Source organism: Perissodus microlepis, chromosome 6 (assembly GCF_051167445.1).
Source record: "Perissodus microlepis isolate ML-2025 ecotype Zambia chromosome 6, ASM5116744v1, whole genome shotgun sequence".
Classification (NCBI taxonomy): Eukaryota; Metazoa; Chordata; class Actinopteri; order Cichliformes; family Cichlidae; genus Perissodus; species Perissodus microlepis.
Genome location: NC_140466.1, coordinates 10,143,126 through 10,157,256, shown reverse-complemented (window position 1 = coordinate 10,157,256; position 14,131 = coordinate 10,143,126). Strand labels below are relative to the sequence as shown.

The window sequence follows — 14,131 nt, the reverse complement described above, 5'->3', positions numbered from 1 at the left end:
GAGGTTTTACTTCCGCCAACAGTTGCTTATGTGCCAACTAGTGGTCCAAATGGCGAAGTGCATCACTTTGTTGGTTAAAAGAAAAGAAAAAGGACAAAGTACAACTGAGAAACCTAAATTTATTATCTCAGCAACGACTGAAATATCTGAAATTATGCTCTTTTAAGGGCAAGCACAGGTGTAACGGCTCCTCCCGGTACGTCCTCCATCAGTCACGGGTTTTGTAATGGTCTAGGCGGGAAAGAATCCAACCAGAAGGCCCGAGGATGGTCAGAGACATCACCATCAAGACAAAAGCAGATTGCTGCAGAACAACAACATGTTACTTCAGTTACCACCAGTCAAAATTTGTAACATATTCAGACATGGAATTAGCGTCTACTTACGACAGCGCCTATTTTATCTTTGGGCGGTTTGCCATGGATGTAAGTTGCTCTTTGTTGAATACCTGACCCGGGTATAAGAACCCGGCCAGCTTTTAATCCAGCAAAAAGCCCACGCATGTTTGGTCTTGAAAGAAAACGCTGGTCACACGCAAGAGAAATAACCACCAGACGTTTTATGAGTTTTTAAAGAGATCTCCTCACACGCCTGCTAATTGGTCTTAATTAGGTGCTCTACACCTGCTGTAGAAAACGGGCTTTGTTTTGTTTTTTAACGTCAGCTACATCCTGCAAGTAAATAGTTAAGGTATTTCGAGCAAGTTAAGCTAGAATCTTGAATCTACTAAATGCTCGTTATCTTAAGTAAATGGTTAACTTTTAAAATCTGTCCTTTTCCTGTTGACGATCACATTAAACTCTAAATTCAGGGTTTGGGTCTTCCACAGTCACAGTGCTTCCTTTTATCAGTGTTTATAAGCATATCCAGTTTGATGTACTTCTGTTGGATTTTATTTAAATTGCAATCAACCTCCTACACGGTAAAAAAAAAAAAAAAAAAAAAGAAAGAAAAAAGATGGAGCGTTATGAGTTTATATAAGTCAGGGCCGTATGAGAGTATATGAATAAAAAAACTTTACATTACCTCTAAACCAGCCATTGCTAATTGCTACCTTTCCACCAGGCTTCCTGCCGAACGGTAGGAACAATGGGTCACGTGGTATGTTCAAATGATGTTGAACGTCTGAACAGAGACTGGATAACGGCAGTAATTTCAGTGGCTTTAATCGTAGGAGGTATTAGCTTTAGTTCAGCTTGTCTAAAATGAGTTAATAATGGCACACTCACTTTTTTTTACAGGTAAAATTGCTTTGCGTGGGTTTTATTAACGACTTCACTTTATTAATCTCATTAATAACAGGAAGGTATAGATAGAAGTACCACTGAAATTTCGTTGACGGAAGAAATGGGAGAAATGCATAAAAGAGGCTTGAAATAAACTTATCAAATAAGACAGTTAGGATGCCTCAGACCATTTTGATCTATTCAATATTCTTCAGGAGATCCTGAAGCTCATGCTCAAGCAATGCACTCATGTTCAGCTCTCATGCATAGATACCTGTAAGGTTAATTAGACGGCTATTTAGAATTTTAAGACAAAATAACCCCGCTTTTAAACTCGCCACATGGATTTGTGCGAGATTAAAAGCACAAATCCATGTGGTGGGGTTTATGTTTGCTCTGTTGGTTATTGTTTTTCTTTTTGAATGCTACAGGCTGACTCTTGCTGTGAGGTGAGCGCACAAACACTAACGTCACTAATGGATTAGCCTACTCTTTGATTATTCCTTTACGTCCCTCGCGACACCACGTGCCACTGACGCGCCCCTGTAAAGTGGGTCGGCTGGGCATTAGCCGGTGTGTAGGTTACACTTTGGATGCCGGTTCATTAATCAGGTTGTCTGTCTACTGGCCTAGTGCATACAGTTGTCTCACTCAGACTGAAGGTAAGCACCCTTATTATTGCATTTGTAGTTTACAGTTATATTTGGGATACACTGTCAAGATGATAATGGAGAATTATTTGATGTAGATTTGGGGCTTTTGATGCTTTAGATATGACATGGAGCGTCACAACAATGTGATGCATAGAACTATTAGGCTGTTAATAGCCTATGAAACTTCCAATTTCCTTATCAGTTCTCATCAGCCAAAACAAAAGCAAAAAGCTAGCCTAATCTTAAAAATACCAGTTTCTCCTGAAACAGCAAAAAGACCTGAAGTCACCCACTTCAAACATGAGGTGGTGTTTTGGTTTTGTTTTTGTTTTTTTTAAAGATACACATGCATGTTTTTTGAAAGCCTACAGGGGGCTTGAACACATGTTGTCATGATTTAGCAAAAAATACAAAATTCTGTTGTTTTCGTCTTCTCAGATTTATTCTTTTTCAGGTTTTACTTAATACAATTAAACAATTAGAAAATTTGACTTTTTATGGCCCAGTTAAGTCACTGAAAAAATATACTTGTAAGAGAAATTTGCTATTTGCGGTCCCACATAAGTGTTTTCACATGGATGTGTGCAAGTACATGAGTTTGTACAATGTGTAAGTTGTAATGTGCCCAACAAACTCCCTACATACTGTACTTAACCCAATACCCATGAGTAATGAGATAAGAGTTTGTCAGACAGGAAAGGATGGTGTTGGTAAATAGTTTTTTTGGCTCCAGTCATGGAAATTGTCTGCTGGATAAAAGCTTGTGGTCGTGATCTCTTTATCCTTATCCTTATCCTTAGTTTGACCAGGTTAGTCTCTCTCCTTTTAATTCTCTCTCTTTTACCTTATCTTCCAGACTCTCAGCATTGCCCGTACATTGGGTTCACATCATCATCCTCGTGCCCTTATATAACAACCCAGAAATTCTCCAACCGTGTGACATGGCAGATTCCCTGGAATCCAGCTCCAGTGAGGAAAGTCTCCTTATGCAGTGGAACATTTCCAGTCGACGCAGCCGAAAGTCTGGATGCTCTAACATTTTTACAGGCTTGAACATGCATCAGCTACACAGGCTGTTCAGAATGTCAGGGGAGAGAAATGCTGAGCATCGGGCGAAGCTGGTGTGGCAGGGGATAGATGACGATATGCCAGGAGCAAATGAAGAAAAGGATGAGAAAGAAGGGGAAGAAACAGGGCTGGCCGAGGCCTTGGTAGGTCTGAGAGTCCGAGCAAGGAATAAAGCAGGAATCAGAGTAGAGGGACGGAAAGATCACAAGTGGAACAGAGCACTGGGATATCTCAGGTATGTGTCTGTTTTGTCTTTTCCTACACAAAATAAGAAAAGACAGGATGTGTGAAGATAAGGATTTTAGATTTTATTCGTAGAAAATTGTTTCCCCCTTGTATCAGTAATACTGTCACCAGTTAAACTTTGGGTTACACAAGCTCTTGCCTAAATGCAGCAAACAATTGTCATGTGTCTAACAAACTCATTTTAACCTCACATGACTGTGTGTTCCCCTGCATTCTGTCACACACACACACATCTCACACACACACACACACACACACACACACACACACACACACACACACACACACACACAGTCATACATCTGTTTCTACATTCCTCAGTGAGATGAAATAAGGGTTCTTAGAGTAATAATAAAGTCTCACAGCGTGGTGAAGGTCAGCGACAGAGTGGTGCAGTATTAACAGAATTACTCAGTGTTACTTCTTTGACAATGCTGTGAGCTAAAGTTGTGAAACTCTGTTTGACTGTATAGTTCAGCTTGTTTTCTCATGCTAAATGTCTAATGTGACAATTTATTTTTGACACTTTTTTGTATGCTACAAATGGCATATTCATTTCACTTGCTGAAAGGCTTTTTTTCTATTTCTGGAGAAATAAAGAGACATTGTAACTTTATTCTGTTCTGCAACCATAAAGTAGAAGTAATCGTCAATAAAGTTTTTACTTGTTACATTGTAATTTAACTTCTTTTCCATGTGGCAACCTACAAATTTTCTTTATGGCTGTTCTCTCATTATAACTCGTCTGTGGCTATATTTCTGCTTTAGAGTACCATACACATTAGTATCAAACCATCAGGCCAACTGCAAAGGAATTCGAATTTTAGAATATAAACAGCAAATGAAATGTTCAGATCCTCAAATTATAATGTGTCTTTGTGACAGTTTATTTAACTGCCTAACCAAGAGTTATTTATCCTTGTTCCAGGATTAAGGAGCCATTATCTGACTTTAGTGCTGATGATGAAGAAACCACTAAAGCTCCAAGTGCAGGAGAATTTCTGTTGCCAACTGAGGAAGACATCTCAGATAGTCAAAATCCCTTCAAACCTTCATCATGGAGGTTGGGGGTGACAAGGCTTGAGGATGCCAGAGACTCTGAACGTTACCTTCATCGCATCCTCTGTTAAAAACTAGATTTTGGATGAAGATGCAACAAAACTGAAGTCTGATTTTGTTTAGAAGTACGCGCTTCTGCTATCATGCACTATACGTGTTAGACACTAGCACAACTTTATGAACTGTGGTAAACCTGCATGCAAATTAAAGGACAATCTATTATAGGAAATTCAAATGTGTGTCTACTCACAAAGAGACTTGTTGGAAAGAGGCTAGAATGAACAGTTTTATTGTTGTTGTTGTGGTTTTTAATGAGCTGTTCTGTACACTACAATTCTTATACACAGAGTAAAATATTTTTGAATAAACAGAGGGAAATACTTTTATATGGATGGGATATTTCAATGTGTCACAGAATATCAAAGCAATCATACATTTAAAAGAAATAGCGGTGAAATGTACATCCATCCATCCATCCATTCGCTTCCACGTATCCTTTTCAGGGTCGCGGGGGGCGCTGGAGCCTATCCCAGCTGTCATAGGGCGAGAGGCGGGGTACACCCTGTACAGGTCACCAGTCTGTCACAGGGCTAACACACAGAGACAGACAACCATTCGCACTCACATTCACTCCTGCATTCACACCTATGGGCAATTTAGATTGATCAATTAACCTACCCCCACAAACTGCATGTCTGAAATGTACATATAAATAATACAACAATTCACTCACATTCTTTTCAAACCCTGGATTAGCTTTTCAGCAGCAGAAAAAAAGGTACCATATTGTAAAGTTGCCTATTTACAACACACTAGCATGAATTTACAGTTAGTTCTAGCCATCTGGTAAATTTAAATACAACATTCTCTGTCTTTTTGCTGTGATTTTGGTATCCACCACTAGCTACGGTAAGTATCTGGTTGCTAAATCTTAGTTGCTAAATTCCCCAATATATTTACCAGCTGGGTGCTAATTGTGTTTGTCGATGGGTGGTGGAGAGAGTGTACTGTGGGTTTATCAGTGCTCTTTTCTGCAAACAAGTGCAATGCTAACCCAGAGAACAAGGGGACAAATGAGAATGAACCAAATCATTAAAACTGGGAGTGAAAACAATGAATAAATCAACAAGCTGAAGAAAGTTGGGTGGTTACTATGGGTTTGTCACTACGTGTGACAAACCCATGATGCACACCAGGGTTGGAACCTGATTACAGAACTGCTTTAATTCTTCGTGAAATAGATTCAACAAAGTGCTGGAAATATTCCTCAGAGATTTTGGTCAGTATTGACATGATAGCATCACACAGTTGCTGTGGCTTTGCATGCACATTCATAATGTGAATTTTCCATTCTACTGCAATGCAGAGGTTGCTTGTTGGAGAACTGGTGACCATGGAGGATATTAGAGTACAGTGAATTCATTGGCATGCTCAATAAACCTGTTTGAGATGATCTTAACTTCATTACATGGGATGTTGTCTTGCTGGAAGCAGCCAACAGAAGATGGGTACACTACTCAGGTAGGCTGATCCCCCAAAAGATCCCCCACTCCATTACACCACCAAGTTTGAGTCACCAAATTCTGACCCCACTATCCAAATGTTGCATCAGAAAAAGCAACTCATCAAACCAGGCAATACTTTGCTAATCTTCTCTTGTCTCTCTCAGTTTCCTCTTCTTTAAAGCAGTGGCATGTGGTTCGGTCTTCTGCTGCTCTAGCCCATCGGCTTCAAGATTCAGCAGTCAGCAGTCTGGCCATTCTCCTCTGACCTCTGGCACCAGCAAGGCATTTTCGCCCAGAGAAATGCCGCTTACTGCCATGCTCTGTAAACCCAGATGATTGTGTGGAAAAAAAAATCTGGCACCAACAACCATACCACGTTCAAAATTACTTAAAATAACCTTTATCCCCCATTCTGATGCTCAGTTTGGACTTCAGCAGGTCATCTGTTCCATGTTTACATGCACAATGAGTTTCTTGCATGCGATTGGCTAATTAGTTATTTGCATTAACAAGCAGTTCAACAGTGAAGTGGTCCTGATTTTATATCAACTGTCAACAGAAAAGGATACTGAGTATAGCACTGAGTCATAATTAAGGGTGGAACAATTTTAAAGACAAGGCCAAAATGCAAAATAGACTTCAAAAGTGCTGCCTGTGGTTCCCTCTCCATGCAACTCGATACGCATGAATAACTGTTGTCAGATTAAAGTGTGCTAGTCTGGTGTTAAAGGTTGTTCAGTTAAAAAATTCAGTGCAAATCCAACAGAATAATAAAGTTTATTATTTGTTCATGACTCAGTCACGATTTAAAATTTTTTTTCTATCCATTTAAATAAAAAGCCATAAACTGAAAGTATAGTTTTGAAAAACTAACAAACTTTAGTTCTGCTTGAACATGAGTAAATTATTCTTATTTTTTGATTGTACATGTACAATGACAATAAAGGGCTGTTCTATTATTTTCTATTGTAATAAGATCAATTATAATCAACAGTCACAAACACACAAATCGTCTGTATTAATGGAATATGTTTTAATTATAATCTGTCATTAAATATTACATACAAATTATACAGTGCATTGCCACATTACATTTCATGTCAGTTCAGTACAGCAGAAAGTTATTTCTTTGTTTACTTAGGTCCACCTTGGAGACAGAAAATCAACTCAAACCAAGAGTCCAAAACAAAAGGAGCTGATGGACGAGCAACCACCACTCCCCTTTGTTTAGTTGCAGATGCAGTAATTTTGTTTTCTTCACCAAAGACCAACTCCTCAGAGGGAGTAGACACATTAGACGAGCCACTCAAACTCACACTTACCTCAACTTAACAAACAGTTAAGTTCTTAAACCAAAAGTACCTCAGCTTTTCTACATCAACCAAGATGACTTGCAGATCCTGATCTTAGGAGGAACCATGTGAAACCAGTTCACATGGTCGATGTTCATTGTGTAAAGGCATGCACACCACTGAGTGCCTGTTTCCTGAATCTGTCATACTTGGTCACAATGAACACTTCTCTTATTTGTTAAAAAATAAAGAGTAAAATAAAATGTCGATTTAGTGGCACAACTGCTTTCACAAACCCAGGGTTTTGAACTTTGTGGGAGGGAATATGCATGTGGATATTGAAGGATGAGAGATATGGAAAAAAGCAAACAAAACAAAACATGGACTTCAACACTTTCCATAAAAAAAACAACAACATGAGAGGCTTCTGACGAGTGTGCGTGTGTGTGAACAAACATTACGTGCACCCAGGAGTCCAACAGAACAGTCACCTCACTGAAATCTTTCACAAGAAGGTACAAAATCTTCATCACATCATCAGTTTTTAAGCTGACCTCCACAAAAGGCACATAAGTAAAACCGGGAAGATACGTTATGAAATTCTTCCTCTTTTGGCCTCTTCTTAACATTCACCAACTCACACTCTGCTACTGAATTATCCATAAGGAAAGGATGGGAGATGTGAGGACTAATTCCATTTCAAGGAAAAAAAATTAAAACCCGTGCCCTCAGGTTCTGCAGTGTCCTTCATCCAAACACTAATGTTCTCCATTGCTTTTCTCGCTCCAGCTCCTTGTTGTTTCTCTTCTTCTGCTTCTTTTCTACCACCAGGTGAAGAAGGGTCTCCTGCTCTGGAAACTCTGAGTGTAAGACTCACTGTTTGCTCTCTGAGGAGCTCTGGCTGTTTCAACAATTACTGGAGGCATCTGGACCAACTGGAGGGGTGTTTTACCATCTTTCAGGGCTTGGCACAGGTTCAAGATCTTAGGATGCAAATTGAGAGATTTGTCACATCTTAAACTCATACATATATTAAGAATCATTTCCCCTTTTTTGTCCTCACCATTAGGTTTTGCTGTCTAGACAGACAATTTCAGAAAAGACAACTCACCTGTCCCCTCATAACAGCTACTTGTCTGTGAAACTGTCCTCTGTCAAAGCCAGGATCTTTCTGTGAGACACAATAGATAACACATGTATATACCATAGCCATCCTCTCCATCCTTGTTTTCACTTCAAACTTCTCTCACTTACATCATTCCATGCCACAAAAATTAATGATGACTTGCCTTAAAGAGTTCATAGAGGTCCTCTTCTAGGTCCTTGATGAAATTTGGGTCACTGAGTTTAGGAAGCACTATCTCTCTGATTTCCTGGGAGAAAGGAACTTTGGCCTGGGGAAGCCACGCCCAGTAAAAGGGGTCTGTGATTGGACAAGGAAACATTCTAATTGAATATATTGCTTGTAAAGAGCTCAGCAATTATTTGTGAAATCAAAATGAATAGAAAATTAATTAAAACCTAATGAAACAAGCAAAGATACAGTCAACGTATATAAAATGTACGTAATTATAAAAAGGAAAAATAAAAAGCTCTTTCTTTTTCTCAAGGGAAGAATAATGTTCTTAAGTTGAACAATGAGTGGTTTAAACGGTGCTTACAAGCTCTCCAGGAGTCAGGGTGTTTCAGGGGGAATGCTAGGCCGTTGTCTATGGCTGCCAACTTGATGATAGGATCCTTTACTACCACCCAGTCTGTGTCCTGGACAGATAAAAACATAAATATAACAAATACATATTTAACTACTGACCTTTTCGGGAGAAAGCATTTGGCCTTCACAATGCAGAATGAGCAAAAACAATAACAAAAAAAATATTAACAATATTAAAATTGCAATGTTTAGCATTTTTCACGTATCCATCCATCCATTTTCATCCACTTATCTAATTCACTGTTGAGACATGGGTTGTAACCTATTCCAGCTGTCACTGGGCACAAGGCAAAGTACAGCCCAAATGCATCGCCAGTCTATTGCAGGGCTAAAAGAGAGGGGCAACCACTGACTGTTGCATTAACACCTACGGCCGATTTAGGATAACCACTTAACCTGACATAAACATCTTTGGACCGTAGCCAGAGAACCCAAGAAGATTAAAGCAGGCACGGGGACAATAAACAGGCTGGTCCACAGCTGGTTAATGGTTTGGAACCCAGGACCTTATTACTGTGAGGCAACAGCATGCCACCCTCATTCTTCATATGTTAACGATTTATTTATTTATTGCAAATATATGAACAGATTCTCATTTAATTCTAACAGGGTTGATTCACTGAGGGACCTTCACTTGATTTTGTTGCTCAAAATCGAGATGTCTTTTTTCTTGCTAATGTAAGCTAATGCTAGCTCATCTGCTAATACCGATACTGATTTTTGGTGATTTAAAAATCGGATATATCGGTAATCTATATCAACATCGATAATTTTTATTTCCTTTCAGATACATGAAACATAGACAGATTTCCATAAAATCTGTTATGTGTAGTTATTTATGTGTCCTTACTAAGATAATGAAACTGCAGTTAAAAAATAATATTGTTTTTAGGTTAGCAGCAAGTCTGCCTGACTACAACAATGTTGTAGCATCCAACTGCAATAATCAAACAGCACTTTAAGAGACATCTGCATGCTACAACATGAAACAATACTAAGACCACATCTTGTACTACTACATTCATGTTCTCAGCCTAACTGTAGTTTAGACTGAGCAGTAGTTTATTGTCTTTTATTTTATAAAAAGATGCTCAGATCAGCTGGTTGGTTGATGTTTGTGTGGGAAACATGTTTTGCCTACACGAAAAATGTAAATCGCTACCTGTGCTTTTCCTGACAGTTATATTTTAATTAGCATTTCTGAAAATTAATATTACAACTCTAAATGTATTTGCACTTAGGCTTTCGTGTGTGTGTTTCTCACCCGGTTTCCAACAGTGTCCATGGGACAGTCGTACTTCAGCAACCAGTTGTCATTTCCCCGGTCTGGGATGCAAAAAATATTCAAATTCAGATAAACCCAATCCTAACCAAAACAGCACTACATGCTCTGCAATGAGCACAATAAATGTTTTCAACAGTGATAAATGAGTTCACTCTGCTTCGTTTACTTACGGTTGTGAGTACGTACCTGTATTCCTGATAATATAATCGAGGACTACGAGCCGCTCAAACTGCAGCTGGAGCTGCCGGTTGGTGTTTTCGGGCAAAGGCTCTGCTTCAAACCTTCGCAGCCAGAAATCTGCATCCTTGTATCCCTCAACAAAGAGCTGAAAAGAACCGACCTGTTGAAGCAGAAAAAGTACTGCAAATTAGAGATTTTCTGATAGATTTCGAAATCATTTTCCCAAGAAAGTTAAAAAGCCTACAACTCTTCATCTGAAATTACCTAAAATGGTATTTTATCCCAGGGAGGTTTTTTTTAATATTTATGTGGGTTGATGACCAAACATAGATATTGTGTCCACTACAGCTAAAACGGCATTTGATTTTATAAGCTGATCAATAACAAACAACACGATGAACATGATTATTTCATGAGAAACAAGCTTAAATCTCTTGATGAGAGAAACTGAACATTTCATAGAAATGTAAGAATATATTTAAGAATATTTTTAGAATAATACACAAATTAATAACTGAATAAAATGACTTGCATAAAACCAATGTACCAGATTACCTTGGGTGGCAGTCCAATCCTGTGAAAGCGCTGGCCCACTTTAGGCACCTTCTCCAAAGCTAGCCTTTTTCCTCGAGACTTGACCCTGTCTATGGCACTATAGTTGAATGTTTCACTTGCCAAATACACCACCTGAAAGTAGAAATTCTGATTAAAAAGAGGGAAATTTTTTCTTTACTGACCTTTGTAATGTGAAGACACTGCCCTGAGAGTTTATACCTTGGTCCTGGGAACAATATTGAGCTCCAGTTTCTGATCAACCAGACTGGCCCCAGCTTCTGAGAGGTAGCCCTGGTTCAGGACCAAACAGTCACGACCAAAACAGCACGGACAACACAGTTTCTGGAGCCACTTGGTCCACTTGGGATTCAGCTGCCCATAGGGCTCTTCATTTTTAGGTTTGAACACACCAATTATCTTCTGCAAAGGGAGACAGAATGGAAGAAAAATTAAATAAATTGCAGATAAAGTGGCCCATGCAGAGAAGATAGAGTAAAAAGGGCAGGTTTAAATATATGTATGAGACAAACAGTAAAATTCAAAGACAATGTGTTTCTTTTTTTTTTTTTTTAAATCTGACACCAACACAGAATAGAGAATAATAGAAAGCAGAATTATCCTGTAGTTCAAATAATAAAAGCCATTAACAACATGAACTGAAATTGCATACTGTAACCATATTATGGCTGAAATGAAACTAGAACCTTTAAACTTCTTTTAAAAGCTACACAGGATGACAGTTTCACAGGATAGGGAAAAGGCAGATTTTTGGTATGGTGGTTATAATTCTTTATAGAAGTCACATGTTACATTACATGGTGCGTATAGTGTATCTCATGCGGCAATTACAACATAAACCTTGGTCACTGAAGAGTTATATCCTCACAGGGAGCAAGCACATGACTACTAATCACGGTAGTGACTAAGGAAACTGGAGAGGTGGAGGTGAATGGGAGCAGCAGGTCACTGGATAAAAACCTCACACATTCAGCCTTAACAGGCCAAAGAAAGCAGCACAATAAAGCTGGTGTGATTAGACGGAAAATGCATTTGTGTGGATCCATCTCAGATGCCTTGAGGCACACTTCTCTTTTCTTAAACAACTTAACACACTGACAATAGGGAGAAACTGGGAGGAAGGTGTCAGTGAGCTGCTCAAGCTGGCTCCAATCATGAAACTTTAGAGTAACATCTGAAAAAAAGAAGCCTAAAAATCATGTACGTTATTTGAATATGTGTTGCTGTCACCGGGACAGCTGGTCAGATACAGAGTCGCTAACAGATTACTTACACTAGCTGGGATGTAGATAATGAACATGTGTCAACACACTTACAGTAACAATGATGATGAAAGCATTTTAGTAGAAAGCAAGTAATTTGTTATAGGAGTTTTGCAACTGGTATATAACATTCATAGTTTTGGTTGAAGACAGATATATTTGTTGGAAGCGGCCTGCAGTGTGTGTCTTATTTAGGGTGCTCTGATGTGCAATGCATAAGCTTAAAAAAAATACCATCAGTGTGGCCAGTAAAACAAAAAGAATACCCCAGGTCCATTTGGGTTGTGTCTGTGTGTGTTTTTTAATTAACCTCTTTTTCACTGATTTGGTGCATAAAGAGTCCTGGCATTACTGGACCTAGTGTTGGAACCACTGACATCTGTGATTATGAGTAATTAAGTCAGAACTAAGTCTACACTGGCACGGACAGTGGTGCACTGGTTACCAATTCAAAGTTCCTTGTTCCAACTTCAGCTGGGGTTGCATGTTCGCATGTTGTCACTGTGCCTGGGTTTCCTGTGGACACCTCACCCTTCTCTCACAGCACATTAGGTGATTACAAATTGGTAGTGGAGGTGAAATAGAGGTAAAGTACTTAGAGAAAATAAATATCTGAGAAGAAAACCTGAGCTGAGAAGGAAGGAAAAAACCCTAAAGCCCCTCTTATGGAATCCCGGGCTATGTTTTATTTAAACTTTCTCTGTTGCATTGTGTTATTCATATACCAACCTCCAATTCTCTTCAGTGTCTGGCTATTCGATTGGATGATAATTAGTTTATCTAGACTTACAGTGTATCTGCAAAGTCATCACGAGGCCTTTCCTGGGACCAAGTGACACTTCTCAAAACACCCTTAGGTGTTTTCAGACAACACCAACAACCTCTCGGGTTTCACAAATCCCTCAAATGACCGGTCAGTTAAGAGGCAGATTTAAGTTAGCAGGTCTTCTTACCCCCTGTGAATCTTTGACAAAATAGCTCCCACTGGAACCCTGATAGATCCTCTCGGGGTAGATCCCCTCCTCTATAGCTCGTTCGGCCTTTCGGATGATCTCCCTGAACTCGGGATCTTCTGGGAATTCATTCCTGTGCGCCTCCCGTGGCGTGTTTCCACGGTCTCGATCCAGAAGCGGCTGTCTCTCTCGATTGCGCCCCGGACTGCCGGCCGTGATGCGCACCACGGAGCCCGGCGTGCTTCCAAACGCGCCCCGGGGGCTGGTGGGCTCCGTGGGGCAGTAGGTGAAATCACCCGAGTCCCGAAGCGGAGAGACAAGCGGACTCGTCTCGTCCATGACTTGGGAGGTAGACGAGAAGTTCCTTTAACTCCTAATGATGGATGCAGAGAGGAAATAGAAGACCGAAAAGAAAGTGGAATCGATGTTTTGTTAGCTAGCACTGACGCTTGCTAACAAGGAACAAGAAAAAAAGGGAAAAAAAAATCAGATGACCGTCAGCTTCCGGGAAGAGGCGGGACCCGTGAAGTGTTTTGATCTGTAACCAATCAGCGTGCAAATAGCCACTTCAGCAAGCTAATCTGTTGCAGTGATTGGACAGAATAGTTCCGCCCACGGAAAGCACGTGAGAGAAAAGTTAACCCAATCAATTAACCCCACAAAAAGCCTTTGATAAACATGTTCTGTGTTTTTATCACGGGGCCTTTTTAGGATTTTCTAACACTGGAAAATAACTCAAAATGTTAGAAATATTCCAGTGTTAGAAAATCAGCACTGCTCAGTGTTAGCCATTGTTAATCTTCAAAACTGACTAGGTTACTTTTAAACATATAACACTGTCAAAAGTGTTAATTTAACACTCAACAGTGTTGTATTTAACACTCAGAGGTGTGGACCCATATAGACACTCTCTAGTGTTAATTTAACACTGGAGATTTTGCTGTGTACCACAGCCAAGAAGACCCAAGTTATAGCCTGTGCAAAGGTGCCCTGGAGACTATCCAACAGCATATAGCACGATGTAATGTGCAAGCTGAGATGGTATACACTGAGACGGATAGTGTACATGAAAATGTGTGAAACATGTGAATTAGAAGTCTTCAACTCCTGATGGGAGA

General features: G+C 39.6%; 2 protein-coding genes across 3 annotated transcripts; one reads left to right on the top strand and one right to left on the bottom strand.

Annotated features, from left to right (window-relative positions):
• Positions 1 to 142: 142 nt before the first annotated feature.
• On the top strand, positions 143 to 6,585 carry avpi1 (arginine vasopressin induced 1). Of its 2 annotated transcripts, none has more exons than XM_084930667.1 (3): positions 143 to 425; positions 2,736 to 3,182; positions 4,122 to 6,585. In XM_084930667.1, exons 2-3 carry the CDS (start codon positions 2,821 to 2,823, stop codon positions 4,321 to 4,323), a joined length of 564 nt encoding a protein of 187 aa, XP_084786793.1. In that variant the 5' UTR covers positions 143 to 425; positions 2,736 to 2,820; the 3' UTR covers positions 4,324 to 6,585. The 2 variants fall into 2 exon arrangements, with proteins under 2 accessions (XP_084786793.1, XP_084786791.1); XM_084930665.1 differs by having other exon boundaries at positions 143 to 1,888.
• Positions 6,586 to 6,769: 184 nt separating this feature from the next.
• Positions 6,770 to 13,526, bottom strand: pi4k2a (phosphatidylinositol 4-kinase type 2 alpha). Its single transcript, XM_084930668.1, has 9 exons — positions 13,014 to 13,526; positions 11,000 to 11,200; positions 10,781 to 10,912; positions 10,232 to 10,385; positions 10,025 to 10,086; positions 8,711 to 8,810; positions 8,339 to 8,472; positions 8,161 to 8,220; positions 6,770 to 8,032 (listed from the first exon to the last, which is right to left on the bottom strand). Exons 1-9 carry the CDS (start codon positions 13,350 to 13,352, stop codon positions 7,871 to 7,873), a joined length of 1,344 nt encoding a protein of 447 aa, XP_084786794.1. The 5' UTR covers positions 13,353 to 13,526; the 3' UTR covers positions 6,770 to 7,870.
• Between the last annotated feature and the right edge of the window lie 605 nt (positions 13,527 to 14,131).

Excerpts from the sequence above, each read along its gene's own strand:
- avpi1 (XM_084930667.1), top strand. The coding sequence starts at position 2,821 with ATGGCAGATTCCCTGGAATCCAGCTCCAGTGAGGAAAGTCTCCTTATG. Across the intron at positions 3,183-4,121 it reads AGAGCACTGGGATATCTCAG|GATTAAGGAGCCATTATCTG; the intron begins GTATGTGTCTGT and ends TCCTTGTTCCAG.
- pi4k2a (XM_084930668.1), bottom strand. The coding sequence starts at position 13,352 with ATGGACGAGACGAGTCCGCTTGTCTCTCCGCTTCGGGACTCGGGTGAT. Across the intron at positions 10,913-10,999 it reads ATATTGTTCCCAGGACCAAG|GTGGTGTATTTGGCAAGTGA; the intron begins GTATAAACTCTC and ends TTCTACTTTCAG. Across the intron at positions 10,386-10,780 it reads GGATTGGACTGCCACCCAAG|GTCGGTTCTTTTCAGCTCTT; the intron begins GTAATCTGGTAC and ends CTGCTTCAACAG.